Source organism: Hyla sarda, chromosome 11 (genome assembly GCF_029499605.1).
Source record: "Hyla sarda isolate aHylSar1 chromosome 11, aHylSar1.hap1, whole genome shotgun sequence".
NCBI lineage: Eukaryota > Metazoa > Chordata > Amphibia > Anura > Hylidae > Hyla > Hyla sarda.
In genome coordinates this window covers 56,590,971-56,609,593 of record NC_079199.1, presented here as the reverse complement: position 1 = coordinate 56,609,593, position 18,623 = coordinate 56,590,971, and the positions used below count along the sequence as shown (strand labels likewise).

Here is an 18,623-nt window from a genome sequence, read left to right as displayed (position 1 = left end):
TTCACATGCCTCTACAACATGTAAAAACTTTTTTCAAACGAGAGGTTACATTTACAAGGTTTAATACAAAAACATTTTTTTCCATAAATGAATAACCATCATTTGTTGTTAGTAAGAGAACATCTACTTTTTCGAGTTCCAAAAAGGATGCAGTTTACCATAGGACAAGCTGACCATACATTTTCCAGCCATTAAGGAATATCTGATATTGCTAAAGTCCTACGAAAATCTCTTTCAAGCCTTAGCATTATACACTCATGCACAACTATGGAAGTCAACTAAACTATGAATTTTGTTTACATTTAAGAAAATGTAATAACTTTAAATTTGTTATCCGGACACCAATAACATGTGAATTACAGTTATTGACAAGGAAATTTTGTTGTAGATTATACAACAAATCATTCAATATCCGGTCGTTAATACTAGTTGGTGTTTTCAGTATAAAAAAAAGAAAAAAAAATTAATAAAAAAATATATAATGAAATAATTCTTACTCCCTTAAATATTCACAATCCGTACATGAGCAGCATTCATTTTAACACCAGCCTTCTAGATACTTGTAGCTCTTCAGCCCCTGTTCAGGTTTGATTAGAGCATATTAATGCAGTATAAAGGTGAAAGCTTATAGGTCTAAAGGGATCCATATATCATTTTTTATCACATTTATAGATCTGTTCAATAGGAATCATACCCATTACAATAAAATAATTATTGGACATGCCATTCAAATTTGGGCCTCTGCTATAACAAGGCAATTGGTCTATGAGCAGTATTATATTGCAGGTTACCCTTCAGGGCTTTCTGCCAGTTCTCATGACCATTAAACATTTCTATTCATTTTACTCTGCATTACATTTAACTTTATGCATCTATTTCATAAATGATGTTCTATGCCATATAATTCAAAAAGAGTTAAAGTTAAACTAATAAAAATATTAAAACAAAGCCAGAACAACACTTTTCAATGACATTCTTCTCTTTCCAGATTTTGTTTTGCACCATAACACAAAATAAAAAAAATGGAAAATAAAATTCTGTGTTTCTCAAGAGGCTCGGATTAGTTTAGGGCTGTATTATAGCATGGGAAAAGGGAAAACTTCCTTGGGTCTCCACCTTCTCATTACCCATGATGCATGGTCTCACCTAAACTACCTTTTTGGTAACTCATCACAAACTCATTGTTTGTGTTTTCTTTTTGTTATTATTACTACTACTAATATTATTATTTAGGCCCTGTATAAGACCTATAATGGTACTGTTATTTGGTCACTGTAAAACTGTGTTATTGGTCCACTAAATGTTACTTTTTTGAAGGAAGTATTATGTGGACATTGTTTTTTGCCATTTATTTTCACTGTCTGATGGTATTTTTTAGGCCTTGTGGTACTGCAGGTGTTATTCGAGTCAGTCCTGCTGCATATAAAACAGAAGATCTATTACCGTACTTGGGTCATAATTCAGATAAAGTAAACTATACTCCACCTCAACCCAAGTTTGGTGTCCATTTACATGAGTCCTCCAGAGTCTTTTTAATGTTTGAAATATGGCCAACCTGGACTAAAAATGAATAAAAAATATATAAATACTCACCTGCCACAATCCCCCATTGCAGCTTTTCTGGTGGTGCTCGCTCTTGCTGCACTTTTTGGTTCCACTCTCGACACAAAAAAAGTGACAAACAGTGGATGAGTTGGGTCGTCTCTGTAGCCAGTGAGTGTTATCACTTCCTTGTGTCGAGATATCACCAGTAAAAGCGTTGAGACATCACCAGAAAATAGTAAGCAGCAGGGACAGGGTAGCTTCAGAATTGTGGCAGTGGGGAACTGTAGCAGGCAATTATGCTTTTATTTTTCACTCCAGCCTGGCAACATTTAAAGGCGTCTTTCTATTAAGTTAAAAAAAATATAAAACTAATTACAGTTTGCTATATGTGTAAAATAATAAGAAATAAAGCAAACACACCAGGCCCAATTCAGAGCCAGAATTCCAGTCTGCCCATTCTCCTCTGTTTACTTATTTTGATAAGATGCTCTCCCTGGTCTGCTGATGTCATTCCAAACTGACTGCAATATCAAAGCAGTAGGTCTGAACATCATCAGGAGAGCTAAGAGTGCGCACCATCAGGGTATGATCACAGTTGCATGACGGCAGACTGGAATGCTGAAGTTAGACTGAGTGAGGTGAGTATGCTCTATTGATTACTTTACACACATATGAAGTTGTAGTTTTTTTGTTTTAATTAAAAGAACACATTTAATTAAATAGCTCACATTATCTGAGGGATTTATAAATACCTATTGAGAAAAACATACATTCCAAAATGAGTAATTTAAAATCAGAACATTAAGTAATCAGAATCCACACAAACTATACTACAATATATCTTTCATTGTTATAATTTTTATAAACTTAAATTATTTCTACAACCGAAGATAAAAACCAAAGCTTTTCAGGATAATTGAAGCTGCATGGAACGTCAATGTATACCATTGCAGGAGAAACAAACAATGTTTCCCTCACTAGATTCCCCTTCAGACATGTATCCCAAACCCTTCAGAATGTTAATGAGAGAGTCAGGTTTCATTAGTGTTCGGCCTTGTTTCATCTAATTAAAATAGTGACAGCTAGAACTGGATGCTTTATGCTTGGGACTAATGCACATTCTTTCTTGCATAATGTTCCTACCAACCTCCAATAGTCTCAGAAAACCAAGATTGTAATGCTCCTACAGCACAATACAAAGCAATATAACAGTACGAGCACAAACAATGCCGGTCTGACCTTCCATGTCACTTTGTTACAAAGCACAATAAACCACACTTATGATATCAGTAACATTAGGCACAGTGCTGGGAAGATACATTAACATTAAGGTACAGTGAATAATCTGAATTTGTACTGAAGACATGGGAAAAAGCATAAAGGCAATATAATTGCTTTTCACTTGCCTAAAAAATACCCTAAGATTGTAAAATAATTTTAGTAAAAGAAAGGGTTCACACTTCGTATTTTTTGGGGCAGAATTTTTTTACCAAAACCAGGAGTTGAACCCACACCGAGAAAATCTTGAATGCAACCAAGTTCCACCTTTTGCTTTGTTTTGGGTTGAACTTTGTAACTGACCACAATGTTGCATATAAACTCAGCCTATAGGCGCCCATACACCTTCAATAGCTGTCAGTTATGTGTTTATTCAGTCAATAACGCTCTCTTCCGTTTCCCATATACACACATGCATCTTCAGCTCTGCAGAGTATTCTCATATTTTTTATACAGGGAGGAAGCTGCTACCAGACAGTTCTTCCAAAAAACAAAGTGCTGAGGCTTTTGAAATCCTACATGCCCAAACCTTTTCTCCCTCAAGTCAGATGCACATTGGACGGTCAGCTGGTCCCACTGCTGCCAAGGATAACGAAATCATGGGGTGTATCAAGAGAGGCATAGAGGCTCGTGACAAGAACATAGTTTTGCCTCTGTATAAATCATTAGTCAGACCACATACGGAGTATTGTGTTCAATTTTGGGCACCTGTATTTAAGAAGGACATGGCCGAACTGGAGATGGTGCAGAGGAGAGTGTCAAAGACTATTAATAGTATGGAAGGATTACAGTACCAAGACAGGTTATCAAGATTGGGGTTATTTAGTTTGGAGAAAAGACGTCTTAGGGGCGGTATTATCACAACATGCAAACATATGAATGCACAATACAGAGATCGTTCTAGGGATCATTTATACCTAGGCTGGTAACTATGACAAATGGAAGGTTTCACCATCATCACAGACAGAGATTCTTTACTGTAAGAGCAGTGAAACTGTGAAACTCTCTGCCACATGATGTTGTGATGTCTGACTCAGTAAACAAGTTGAAGGGGGATATGGATGTTTTTCTAGAAGAATATAATATTACAGGTTATGGAAAATGAATTTATGGGGATAGACCGCTGATACAGGGATTTATTCTGATCGCCATATTGGAGTCTGGAAGGAATGTTTCCTCTGTCACGGGGAAATTAGCATCAGCCTCATGTGTTTTTTTTGCCTTCCTTTGCATCAACACACATCAACAGGGTTTTAGGTTGAACTCGATGGACTCTTGTGTTTTTTTTTTTTTTTACCTTACAAACTCAGTGGGGCAAAAAAGTATTTAGTCAGCCACCAATTGTGCTCAGCCACCAAAAGTTCTCAGACTTAAAAAGATAAGAGAGGCCTGTAATTATCATCATAGGTATACCTCAACTATGAGAGACATAATGAGAAAAAAAATCCATAAAATCACATTGTCTAATTTTTAACCCCTTAAGGACGCAGGACGTAAATGTACGTTCTGGTGCGGTGGTACTTAACGCACCAGGACGTACATTTACGTCCTGTACATAACAGCGGGCATCGGAGCAATGCCCGTGTCATGAGCGGCTGATCCCGGCTGCTGATCGCAGCCAGGGACCCGCCGGCAATGGCCGACGCCCGCGATCTCGCGGGCGTCTGCCATTAACCCCTCAGGTGCCGGGATCAATACAGATCCCGGCATCTGCGGCAGTGCGCGATTTCAATGAATGATGGGATCGCCCGCAGCGCTGCTGCGGGGATCCGATCATTCAGAACGCCGCACGGAGGTCCCCTCACCTTCCTCCTTCCGGCTCCCGGCGTCTCCTGCTCTGGTCTGAGATCGAGCAGACCAGAGCAGAAAATCGATGATAACACTGATCTGTTCTATGTCCTATACATAGAACAGATCAGTATTAGCAGTCATGGTATTGCTATGAATAGTCCCCTATGTGGACTATTCAAGTGTTTCAAGTGAAAAATCCCCTCCCCCAATAAAAAAGTAAAACGTCCGTTTTTTCCTATTTTACCCCCAAAAAGCGTAATTTTTTTTATTTTATAGACATATTTTGTATTGCCGCGTGCCTAAATGTCCGAACTATTAAAATAAAATGTTAATGATCCCGTACGGTGAACGGCGTTAACGAAAAAAAAAGTCCAAAATTGCTACTTTTTTAATACATTTTATTTTAAAAAAATTATAAAAAATGCATTAAAAGTTTTTTATATGCAAATGTGGTATCAAAAAAAAGTACAGATCATGGCGCAAAAAATGAGCCCTCATACCGCCGCTTATACGGAAAAATAAAAAGTTAGAGGTCATCAAAATAAAGGGATTATAAACGTACTAATTTGGTTAAAAAATTTGTGATTTTTTTTAAGCACAATAATAGAAAAGTATGTAATAATGGGTATCATTTTAATCGTATTGACTCTCAGAATAAAGAACACGTCATTTTTACCATAAATTGTACGGCGTGAAAACGAAACCTTTCAAAATTAGCAAAATTGCGTTTTTCTTTTTAATTTCCCCACAAAAATAGTGTTTTTGGTTGCGCCATACATTTTATGATATAATGAGTTATGTCATTACAAAGGACAACTGGTCACGCAAAAAACAAGCCCTCATACTAGTCTGTGGATGAAAATATAAAAGAGTTATGATTTTTAGAAGGCGAGGAGGAAAAAATGAGTCCTTAAGGCCAAAATGGGCTGAGTCCTTAAGGGGTTAAAGAATTTATTTGCAAATTATGGTGGAAAATAAGTATTTGGTCAATAACAAAAGTTTATCTCAATACTTTGTTACATACCCTTAATTGGCAATGACAAAGGTCAAACATTTTCTATAAGTCTTCACAAGGTTTTCACACACTGTTGCTGGTATTTTGGCCCATTCCTCCATGCAGGCGGTGTGTTTTGGATCATTGTCGTGCTGAAAGACCCAGCCACGTTTCATCTTCAATGCCCTTGCTGATGGAAGGAGGTTTTCACTCAAAATTGCACGATACATGGCCGCATTCATGCTTTCCTTTATACTGATCAGTTGTCCTGGTCCCTTAGCAGAAAAACAGCCCCAAAGGATGATATTTCCACCCCCATGCTCCACAGTAGGTATGGTGTTCTATGGATGCAACTCAGCATTCTTTCTCCTCCAAACACGACAAGTTGAGTTTTTACCAAAAAGTTCTACTTTGATTTCATCTGACCATATGACATTCTCCCAATACTCTTCTGGATCATCCAAATGCTCTCTAGCAAACTTAAGATGGGCCCGAACATGTACTGGCTTAAGCAGGGGGACATGTCTGGCACTGTATGATTTGAGTCCCTGGTGGCGTAGTGTGTTACTGATGGTAGCCTTTGTTACTTTAGTCCCAGCTCTCCGCAGGTCATTCACTAGTTCCCCCCGTGTGGTTCTGGGACTTTTTCTCACTGTTCTTGTAATCATTTTGTCACCACGGGGTGAGATCTTGCGTGGAGCACCGGTCGAGGGAGATTATCAGTGGTCTTGTATGTCTTCTACTTTCTAATAATTGTTCCCACAGTAGATTTCTTCACACCAAGCTGCTTGCCTATTGCAGATTCTACAATTTTGTTTCTAGTGTCCTTGACAGCTCTTTGGTCTTGACCATAGTGGAGTTTGGAGTGTGACTGTTTGAGGTTGTGGAAAGATGTTTTTTATACTGATAACAAGTTCAAACAGGTGCCATTAATACAGGTAATGTGTGGAGGACAGAGGCGACTCAAAGAAGAAGTTACAGGTCTGTGAGAGCCAGAAATCTTGCTTGTTTTTAGGTGACCAAATACTTATTTTCCACCATAATTTGCAAATAAATTCTTTAAAAATCAGACAATGTGATTTTATGAATTTTTTTTCTCATAATGTCTCATAGTTGAGGTATACCTATGATGAAAATTACAGGCCTCTCATCTTTTTAAGTGGAAGAACTTGCACAATTAGTGGCTGACTAAATACTTTTTTGCCCCACTGTATGTTACTATGTTACTAATGTATGTGGAAGCTCTCATTTCATTGTGGCAGCAGGAAACAAGTTTAAACTCCCAACAGCTCTGTAGCCTGCTGCTAAAATGAAAGGTATGTAGGATTGTCAGAAGTCATATAGAATGAGACTTTCAGCAATGCCATATACTGCTAACTATTGCAATGGGCTACAGATTAGATGGCAGTTTAAACTTGTATCCTGCCGCCGCAATGAAATGACCCTTTAAATTAAAGGGTTCTTGTACACACGGTTTATCACAGATTTCTGTGGTTTTAGAGTAAATACGGGTGGAACACAGCCATTTCATTTAAGGATAGGTTCACACTTCTGCACAAGGGACACATACGGCTCCCACTGACTTTGTATGGGGTCCGTCTTGTGTCTGTTATTTTGGAGGAGGTAGCGGGAGAAGAATAACGTACATGCAGAAATGTTTCTACCGCTAAACTCCTGACATTTTATAATGGAAATACCCCTAACGGTGCCTAGTGGTAGTGTGAAAGAGCCCTAAGACCGTTTAATGGGAGTGATCTGTACATTATTCCTGGCAACCACACACACACTTTTTTTTTAAGATAACATCAAGAAATGGATTCCAGAAAGAAATACAGAAAGGGATTTATCATTATGTTGACACCTGCTTTTGGTAGACAAAAAAAAAAATTTGCTAATTTTTGCAACTTTCTACCAGGATTATTCTACATTCACTACTTTGAAAGAATGTAGTAGGGCTGCGGACTACAGTATATCAGGAGAGTACGCGGACTACAGTATATCAGGAGAGTACGCAGACTACAGTATATCAGGAGAGTATGCGGACTACAGTATATCAGGAGAGTTCGGTCAACATACAGGGTTATAGTCTATTTAGGAAGGATCGGAAAAAATGGAAAGGGGGCGGAGTCTGTCTTTATGTAAAGTCCAATTTGAAGGCCGCACTGCTGGAGGATATTTGGGAGGGAAACGATAATGTGGAGTCATTATGGGGAGAAATATATGGAGATGAAAATAAAGAAAATTCTGATAGGGGTTTGCTATAAGCCACCAAACATAATGGAAGAGGCAGAAGATCAATTATTGAGGCAAATAAACAAGGCAGCAAATCAAAATGATGTGATAATAATGGGGGAATTTAACTATCCTGATATAAACTGGGAGACTGAGTCCTGTGAATCTCATAAAGGAAACAGGTTTCTGACTATAACTAAAGACAATTATCTGTCCCAAATGGTGCAGGGCCCTACCAGAGGGGGCGCCCTACTAGACTTAAAGGGGTACTACGGTGCTTACACATAATAAGATGCCTAATCGTGGGAGTCCCGCAGCTGGGGACGCCCCGCGATCATGCACGCAACACCCCGTTGTAATCAGTGCCCGGAGCGTGTTCTGATTACGCTCGACCGCAGAGCGGCGGCGTGTGACATCACGCCCCCGCCCCCGTGTGACGTCACGCTCCACCCCTCAATGTAAGCCTACGGGAGGGAGCGTGATAGGTATCACGCCCCCTCCCGTAGGCTTGCATTGAGGGACGGAGCGTGACGTCACACGGGGGCGGGGGGGGGGGGGGGGGTTTGGGAGCGTGACGTCACACCCCGCCGGCTCTGCGGTCGAGCGTGATCATACCCGGAGCGAACACGCACTGATAACAAACGTGGTACCGCGTGCATGATCGCGGGCGTTCCCTGATGGAGATAAGATATATAAGCACCTGAGTACCCCTTTAATATTAACCAACGTACCTGACAGAGTAATTAATGTGGGACAGCTAGGAAATAGTGATCATAATATAATACATTATAACTTGTTCTTCAATAAGGAAATCTTTCGAGGGGCCACAAAAACAATGAACTTTAGCAAGGCAAAGTTCGATCAACTCAGAGAAGCCCTTAACAATATAAAATGGGATAATGTCCTCAAAAAAGCAATACTGACACTAAATGGGAGACTTAAAAAAATATCTTACATTTTCACTGTAAGATGTATATACCTTATGGGAATAAAAGGGTCAGAAATAAAAGAAAACCAATATGGGTGAATAAAAATGTTAAGGGGGAAATAAATGACAATAATAAAGCATTTAAATTACTAAAACAGGACAGCAGTGAGGAACCATTAAAAAAGCTGTAGAGAAAAATGTAAAATATGTAAAAAAACAGATAAAAGACGCAAAAATTGAGACAGAACGACTCATTGCCAAAGAGTAAAACCCCAAAATGTTCTTTAACTATATAAATAGCAAAAAGGTCAAAAATGAAAGTGTATGCCCTTTAAAAAATTATGAGGAAGAAATTATAAACGGGGATCAGGAAAAAGCAAATATATTAAACAAATTCTTCTCCACTGTATTCACTGAGGAAAATGAAATGCCAGGTGAAATACAGTGTGATAAGGTAAACTCCCCAGTACAGGTCACCTGTCTAAAACAGGAAGAAGTACAGTGCCGCCTACAAAAAAATCAAAATAGACAAATCACCAGGTTCAGATGGCATTCACCCCCGTGTTCTAAAGGAATTAAGTAATTTAATATTCAGGGACTCTATAGTGACAGGGACTGTTCCCCAGGACTGGCGCATGGCAAATGTGGTGCCAATATTTAAGAAGGGGTCAAAAGGTGACCCTGGAAATTATAGACCTGTTAGCTTAACCTCGGTTGTATGTAAATTGTTTGAGGGTTTCCTAAGAGATGCTATTTTGGAATATCTTGATAATAATAAATGTATGACCCCGTATCAGCATGGATTTATGAGGGATCGGTCCTGTCAAACTAACCTGATCAGCTTTTACGAGGAGGTGAGCTCCAGACTGGACCAGGGGCAATCGCTGGATGTCGCATTTCTGGATTTTTCCAAAGCATTTGATACGGTTCCACATAAAAGGTTGGTGCATAAAATGAGAAGGTTTGGGCTGGGGGAGGATGTGTGCAAGTGGGTAAGTAAATGGCTCAATGATAGGAAACAGAGGGTGGTTATTAATGGTACTTATTTTGATTGGGTGACTGTTACTAGTGGGGTACCACAGGGGTCCGTCTTGGGTCCTGTCCTATTTAATATATTCATTAATGACCTTGCAGAGGGGTTGAATAGTAAAGTAGCAATATTTGCAGATGACATGAAACTCTGTAAAGTGGTAAACACTATAGAGGACAGTGCACTGTTACAAATGGATCTGGATAGGTGTAAGGTAATGCACATGGGGAAGAAAAATCCGGGCTGGGAAATGTATTAAAAGGGAGAACACTTGGGACGACTGACGTGGAAAAGGACTTCGGATTCTTAGTTAACAGTAAATTTAGCTGTAGTGACCAGTGTCGGGCAGCTGCTGCCAAGACTAATAAAATCATGGGGTGCATCAATAGGGGCATAGATGCCCACGACAAGGAAATAATTCTACCGCTGTACAAATCACTAGTCAGACCACACATAGAATACTGTGTACAGTACTGGGCACCAGTGTACAAGAAAGATATAGTGGAGATGGAGAGGGTTCAAAGACGGGCAACCAGGGTAATTCGGGGAATGGGAGGACTACAGTACCCAGAAAGATTATCAGAATTGGGGTTATTTAGTTTAAAAAAAAGAAGGCTTAGGGGCGACCTAATAACTATGTATAAATATATCAGGGGACATTACAGAGATCTCTCCCATGATCTATTTATACCCAGGACTGTATCTATAACAAGGGGGCATCCTCTACGTCTAGAGGAAAGAAGGTTTCTACACCAGCACAGACCGGGGTTCTTTACTGTAAAAGCAGTGAGACTGTGGAATTCTCTCCCGGAGGAGGTGGTCATGGTGAACTCTGTAATAGAGTTCAAAAAGGGTCTGGATGCATTTTTGGAGAGTAATAATATTGCTGGTTATGTATACTAGATGTATAGGGACAGAAGGTTGATCCAGGGATTTATTCTGACTGCCATATTGGAGTCGGGAAGGAATTTTTACCTCTAGTATGAGTTTTTTTTTGCCTTCCTCTGGATCAACTCAACTCAATAGGAACTTATTAGGGTTATATGTTGAACTTTATGGACTCTGGTCTTTTTTCAACCTTATGAACTATGTTACTATGTTACACGGACTACAGTATATCAGGAGAGTACGCGGACTACAGTATATCAGGAGAGTACACGGACAACAGTATATCAGGAGAGTACGTGGATTACAGTATATCAGGAGAGTACACAGACAACAGTATATCAGGAGAGTATGTGGATTACAGCATATCAGGAGAGTACGTGGACTACAGTATATCAGGAGAGTACGCGGACTACAGTATATCAGGAGAGTACGCGGACTACAGTATATCAGGAGAGTACGCAGACTACAGCATATCAGGAGAGTACGTGGACTACAGTATATCAGGCGTGTACGCGGACTACAGTATATCAGGAGAGTACGCGGACTACAGTATATCAGGAGAGTACGCGGACTACAGTATATCAGGAGAGTACGCGGACAACAGTATATCAGGAGAGTACGTGGATTACAGTATATCAGGAGAGTACGCGGACTACAGTATATCAGGAGAGTACGCGGACTACAGTATATCAGGAGAGTACGCGGACTACAGTATATGAGGAGTGTACGCGGACTACAGTATATCAGGAGAGTACGCGGACTACAGTATATCAGGAGAGTACGCGGACTACAGTATATCAGGCCAGGCACATGAAATGTGGAGCAGGAATTAAGTTAATTTCTCCCAATTTCATATCTAATCCCCTCCATTTTATGTTCAGTCAATAAACATGAAATTTGGGGGGTTGGCTATATGAAATAGAGGAATTAAAAATTAAATAGGAGCATTTTCCCCATTTGTTTATTATATCGCAATCGCATATCGATATCACAATATTTAACTCCACAATTGCAATCGCACATTTTTCCCAAATCGTGCAGACCTAGAATGCAGCATGTTCTGCACATGGCTGATTTACTTTAGCTCAAGCCAGTAACTGGCATGTGCCTCCTAATCTGACAGAAGAGAGGTTTACTACGGACTGGCAAGTGAATGAAGTGTATTAGGAAGGCAATCATTTTTTTTATTGCCATCAGTTCCTTAAAGGAACAAGCTGGGCAAAACCAATACATACTATAGTGTTTTGCCTAATGCAGTGTGTGATACAGGGATGTGTTTTGTCAATCCCAATTTTTTTTTAATTTTCATGTGCATGATTTTTTACAAACTTTTTTACATTATTAACGTCTTAAGGACCCAGGACGTATGGGTACGTCCTGGGTCCCGTTCCTGCGATATAAAGCGGGGTCACCGTGTGACCCCGCATCATATCGCGGCGGGCCCGGCGTCATAGTGAAGCCGGGACCCGCCTCTAATAGCGGGCGGCACTGATCGCGGTACAGTGTTATCGGTGCTCTGCTGCTCCAGCCTGCATGGCTGGCTGGGAGCAGCAGAGGACCGATCAGACAGCGAGTAGGCAGGTAAGGGCCCTCCCGCCATGCACTCAGATGATCAGGACCCGCCATTTCACCACAGATGTCCCGATCAGCATACCTGAGCTACTGGCAACGTTAACTTAGCACTTTGACTCCCCGGAGGAAGTTGCCTTGAACAACGGAACGCTTGGGGTGTTTGAAGCACACATTTTCACTTTTATTCCCACAGCTCTACGTCTATCTGGTCCTTGTCTATCGTGTTGGTGTTGTGGGTATTGTTTGTTATACTGCACTGATATGCTATCATAGTATATGGTATATCATTTATTATTTGTTCTTTATTTCACTATTGGGCATTGTGCATTATATATTTGTATTATTGGATTTGTACCTCTCACCACTCTAGCCAGTACATGACATGTAGCTGAACTGTGGGTCATTTATACTATTGTGCACCATGTTAATAATTTTTAACATGTCTGTATTGTACCTGCGGTGTATTTAATAAATATACCGTATTTATCGGCGTATAACACGCACTTTTTAGGCAAAAATTTTTAGCCTAAAGTCTATGTGCGTGTTATACGCCGATACACCCCCAGGAAAGGCAGGGGGAGAGAGGCCGTCGCTGCCCGCTTCTCTCCCCCTGCCTTTCCTGGGGTCTAGAGCCCTGCTGCCGGCCCTTCTCTCCCCCTGGCTATCGGCGCCGCTGCCCGTTCTGTCCCCCTGACTATCGGTGCCGGCGCCCCACTGCCGGCACCGATAGCCAGGGGGAGAGAAGCGGCACCGACAGCCAGGGGGAGAGAAGGGGCAGCGGCACCCATTGCCGGCGCCGCTGCCCCGTTGCCTCCCCCCATCCCCGGTGGCATAATTACCTGGGTCGGATCCGCGCTGCTGCAGGCCTCCGGCGTGCGTCCCCTGCGTCGTTGCTATGCACGGCGCGGCGCACTGACGTCATGCGCCGTGCAGCGCATAGCAACGATGCAGGGGACACACGCCGGAGGCCTGCAGCAGCGCGGACCCGACCCACCGGGGATGGGGGGAGGCAACGGGGCAGCGGCGCCGGCAATCGGTGCCGCTGCCCCTTCTCTCCCCCTGGCTGTCGGCGCCGCTTCTCTCCCCCTGGCTATCGGCGCCGGCAATAGGGCGCCGGCACCGATAGTCAGGGGGACAGAACGGGCAGCGGCGCCGATAGCTAGGGGGAGAGAAGGGCCGGCAGCAGGGCTCTAGACCCCAGGAAAGGCAGGGGGAGAGAAGCGGGCAGCGACGGCCTCTCTCCCCTGCCTTTCCTGTGGGTATATCGGGGTATACACGCGCACACACGCACCCTCATTTTACCATGGATATTTGGGTAAAAAACTTTTTTTACCCAAATATCCTTGGTAAAATGAGGGTGCGTGTTATAGGCCGGTGCGTGGTATACCCCGATAAATACGGTATATTCTTTTTGGGTCATGTGATATCGTACTGTGTTGATACTTGGGTGTGCGCTTCAGCTTTTAGTGTGTAATCTTTCCACTTTTGTTTGGTTATACAATTGTACACAATCCACTGCACTCTGTTTAATAAATTTAAGTTGAGCCCCCAGTTTTATATGAGTAACTCAGCACTTTACACGCCGCTATTAACTTTGATTGTGGCGTCTAAAGGTTTAATGCTGGGCATTGGCCCAATCTCCGGTGCCCGGCATTAATCGTGGCCCCTGTACTGCCCGTCATTATGTGCAGAGCGAACTCGCTCTGTGCAGTAATGACAGCGGGGTGCCGCAGCGGCAATCCCGGGGGTCCCCAGCAGCGGGACCATGGCGATCCGACATCTTATCCCCTATCCTTTGGATAGGGGATAAGATGTCTAGGGGTGAAGTACCCCTTTAAGTACCAGGACGCAAGGGTATACCTGTACGCCCTTCGTCCTGGATGTGTTAAATATAAGGAGCGTAGCAATTATTCATATGGCCGGGGATATTGTTTTAGTAGGTCACTAGAACAAAAGTTACAAATGTGCTTTAGTACAGAGCAGACATTGTTCACAATGATTATTCAGTGATTAGATGGTCCTGTACTTTGTTGTGAAATGTGCAATTTATAGTGATAACGCAGTCTGTATGCCTCCCCCTCACTTCGTTGTAAACATTGAAACTTACCCATTTGATACATGGTATGTGATTTATATATTTGGTAGGGGTGTGAATCGCCAATAATTTGGCGATTCGATTCGAATCGCGATACCAGGGTGGCGATTCGATATATCGCAATATATCACGATACTGTCATGTTGGCGATATATCACGATATATCGCGATATTCCCTATTAAAAGCTTGGGAAAACTTATTCTAGCTGAGAAAGAACAAGATCCCGCGAGAGTTGTCCTGTGAGTGCGTACGTTCTCCTTCCTGTTTGTTCTGAGTCTGTAGTCTCGCGGTAGCAGCCTGCGAGTGGGACAGAGCTGATAACAGGTACACTGCCAACTAGTGGTCAGGAGTTTAAGGGTTATAAAAAAAAATAAGACAGACAAATAGGACTGACTCAGTGAGTGAAATACAGTAAATGTTAATTATAATAATTTATAAAAAAAAATCGATTCTCAGAATTTTAAAATCGATTCAGTATCGCGGAACAAAAAATCGCGATAATTGTGCAAATCGATTTTTTCTTACATCCCTAATATTTGGTATATATTATTTAACACCTTAAAGGGGTACTCCGCACCTAGACATCGTATCCCCTATCCAAAGGATAGGGATAAGATGTCTGACAGCGGGGGTCCCAATACTGGGGACCCCCAGGACCTCGGCTGCAGCAGGGGCCGGAGCATTGTGACGTCATGGCTCTGCCCCTCGTGATGTCACGGCACGCACCCTCAATACAAGTCTATGGGAGGGGGCGTGGCGGCCGCCACGCCCCCTCCCACAGACTTGCATTAAAGGGGCGGGCCGTGACATCATGAGGGGCGGAGCTGTGATGTCACAATGCTCCGGCCCCTGTATCGTCCGTCATTACGCACAGAGCGAGTTTGCTCTGTGCAGTAAAGACAGAGGGGTGCTGCAGAAGAGATCCCGGGGGTCCCCAGCAGCGGGACCCCCGCGATCAGACATCTTATCCCCTATCCTTTGGATAGGGGATAAGATGTCTAGAGGCGGAGTATCCCTTTAAGGACAAATACAAGTAAACCTGTACATCCCTGAAAGACCAGGCCTGTTTTTTCAAATCGGGAATATCTGACTTTATTAGAGAATAGCTCTGGTAACGTTTTGCCAATCACGATAATTCTGACATTGTTTTTTTGTCACAAGTCGTCCTTCATGTACATAGTAAAAGTAAGCCAATATCATTTGTAGTTTTTTTTTTTTTTACAATGTAAAAAATCATGAAATTTTAAAAATAAAGATTTTTTGCTATTTTAACACTAACAGGTTGCATACATTTCCACTTTCTGACCAAATAGTTTACAAAACATATACTCTCAGATGTCTACTTTATTTTGACAGCATTTTTTTAATTAACATTTTAAATGAATTAGAAGCCTAACAATTTAACTTGAAATTTAGAAAATTTGAAAAGTACATCTTTTTTTATGTGGTATGCAAGGTTTGCAGAAATTTGAAGGTGGTAGAACATAGGAACCCCACAATGACCCCATTTTAAAAACTAGACCCCTCAAGGTATTTGCTAGGGGGTACAGTGAGTATTTTAACACCATCGTTTTTTGGCAGGAATTATTACAAAGTCAGTGTTAAAAATTCTAAATTTGCTTTTTTCACAAATGTATCATTTGTGGGACATGTTTTTTGTACATCACTTCTGATATTGAAAGGAATGCACCATATATTTTATTGAGCTGCTCGGCCCGTGTTTGGAAATACCCCTGGCTTAGGCCATATTTGGTTCCTTGGCTGCATGATGGACAATGATATGAAAAAATGACGGTATTCAGAGGAGGCGCTGCTCTTTTTGGAGGACGGTAAATGACCACAGGCCGGCACAGGACAAAGCTAATTTTTATTCAGTAGTTTCGGACAACGCGTTTCGGCATTAAGCCTTCCTCAGGTCCATAACAAGGATACTATAAAAACAGTATTAAAAATATGTATATATATATATATATATATATATATATATATATATATATCTAACTCTATATCAAAACATAGCCATTATTTTTGATTAGTGGGAAATAAATGTATAAATTATGTGTTTAAAAATATATTTTCCTTTTCATATATATCTAAATGTGTATACACACATATATACACACACGTGTTATTGAGCATTATACAATTCATGTTCCAGTTAAAAAGTGATAGTAAATATAAATAGTAATATATATATATATATATATATATATATATATATATATTTCCAAAACCATAGTAAATATAAAATAATTGTATTATTTCTCCAAGTTATAACTTTACAAATATGGTTCATAGAGATGTATTAAGGTTCACTTTTTATGGTAAAAATAACAAATAACAAATGACTTTGATATTTTTGTGGACCTAAACTCTTATATTCGGAAATTAACCTTAAAGAGACACTTTGAAATCGACAAATCCAAACCTTCACAAGCTCTACCAGTGGCAGATGTGTCTGAAGACCAATACACACATCAAGACGTAAAAGGAAAATCAAACTTCTACCCCCATCATCATAAGGGCCACCACCTACATACTTTTTACAGCATCATGCTCGAAGAGCTGACAAACTTACCCACAAAAACCCTGTACAGTAAAAAGAAAAATAACCTTACTAAAGAAGAAAACCGTGCTTTGAAAAACAATCAAGATTTGGTTTTACGTAGCGCCGACAAAGGAGGAGGAATAGTGGTCCAAAATAGAGAAGACTACCTAAGGGAAGCCAACCGCATCCTGTCAGATACTTCATATTATACAAAATTAACAGACGACCCCTCTACCATTTTTCATCAGAATTATTCTCAACTTATCACCAATGCATACAGTAACGGCATACTCAACAAAAATGAGAAACAATTTTTAACAGTATCCCCACCCCAATTGGCATTTTTCTCTCATTTACCCAAAATCCACAAAAGTTTACAAAATCCACCAGGAAGACCAATAATCTCCGGTATTGGATCACTTACCAGCCAATTATCACATTTTATAGACCTATACCTGAAAAAAATTGTCATAACTCTCCCCTCCCATCTGAAAGATTCACCCAGTCTAATCCGTGATCTTATAGATTGCCATTGGGAACCTCATTATCTTTTTCTGACCCTGGATGTAATGTCCTTATATTCCAATATCCGCCATGATCTCGGCATAAAAACTACAGCTTATTTTCGCCAAAGGGAGAGTCTGGAAAAAGAACAAATTAAGTTCCTACTGGATGGCTTTGAATTCATTCTAAGACATAATGTGTTCAGCCATGAAGGCCAACTTTACCACCAAGAAAAAGGAACGGCAATGGGGACCCGTGTGGCCCCCAGTTACACAAACCTTTTTATGGGGGGTTCGAAATGGAATACATACATGGATATGTTGACTACAATAAAAATATTCTCTATTACAGGCGCTATATTGATGACTTGTTCATCATCTGGAAGGGTGGTAAAGAATGTGCGGAAGAATTCATCCATCATCTCAATAATAATACATGGGATTTGGAATTCAGCCCAAATATGAACCCTGATACTATAGTGTTCTTGGACTTGGAAGTAAGCCATGAAGAAAATCGAATAACAACATGTACACATTTCAAACAAGTGGACACGAATAGCTTCTTGGATTTTAAAAGTGGTTATTATAAGAAATGGCTGAAAAATATACCTTTCAGACAATATCGCAGAATATGGAGGAACTGCACCAAAACAGAGGACTATAAAGCACAGTCCAGAATATTACAGGATCGCTTCAGACAAAAAAACTATCCCGCAGCTATCCTAAAAGATGCATTTACCCGTAACCTGTTAAGTAATCAATCAGCATTGCTCCCTCCCACTCTTAATCAAGATCTGGACCCAATGCCCAACTCTCCCATTACTATATCTAAAAAGAAAAAAACCACTAATTTTGGAACAAACTTTAATACAACATGTAACAGGCAACACAAAGAAATACGAAAAATATTCAAAGACAACTGACACATTCTTCAGCAAGATTCCATCCTGAAAAATAATCTACCAACCGCTCCCGCATTCACATTCCGGAGAGCAAAGACTTTGAGAAATATGTTAGCACCAAACCGTTTAAGAAAAAAGGATCCGAAAACTTCAACATTTTCTCAACAGAAAATAACCCCCCCTTCCTAAAGGCTCATACAAATGCAGACAAAAGGGCTGCTTCTGTTGCCAAAACATCTTCCACAAAAATATCTTGTTCACCTCCAATATTACCTCTGTTACATTCTCTATCAAAACCCATCTGGACTGCAGTTCC

General features: G+C 40.8%; 1 protein-coding gene across 8 annotated transcripts in view; it reads right to left on the bottom strand.

Annotated features, from left to right (window-relative positions):
• Nucleotides 1-18,623, bottom strand: part of CDIN1 (CDAN1 interacting nuclease 1) — a 481,663-nt gene that overhangs the window by 96,045 nt on the left and 366,995 nt on the right. For 4 of the 8 annotated variants that reach the window (XM_056546010.1, XM_056546009.1, XM_056546013.1 and 1 more), the window contains one exon: nucleotides 1,594-1,659. The exons of the other annotated variants lie outside the window; for them this stretch is intronic. In XM_056546010.1, the coding sequence (XP_056401985.1) occupies nucleotides 1,594-1,659 (66 nt within the window). The remainder of the gene's footprint in view (nucleotides 1-1,593; nucleotides 1,660-18,623) is intronic. 8 annotated transcript variants of the gene reach the window in all.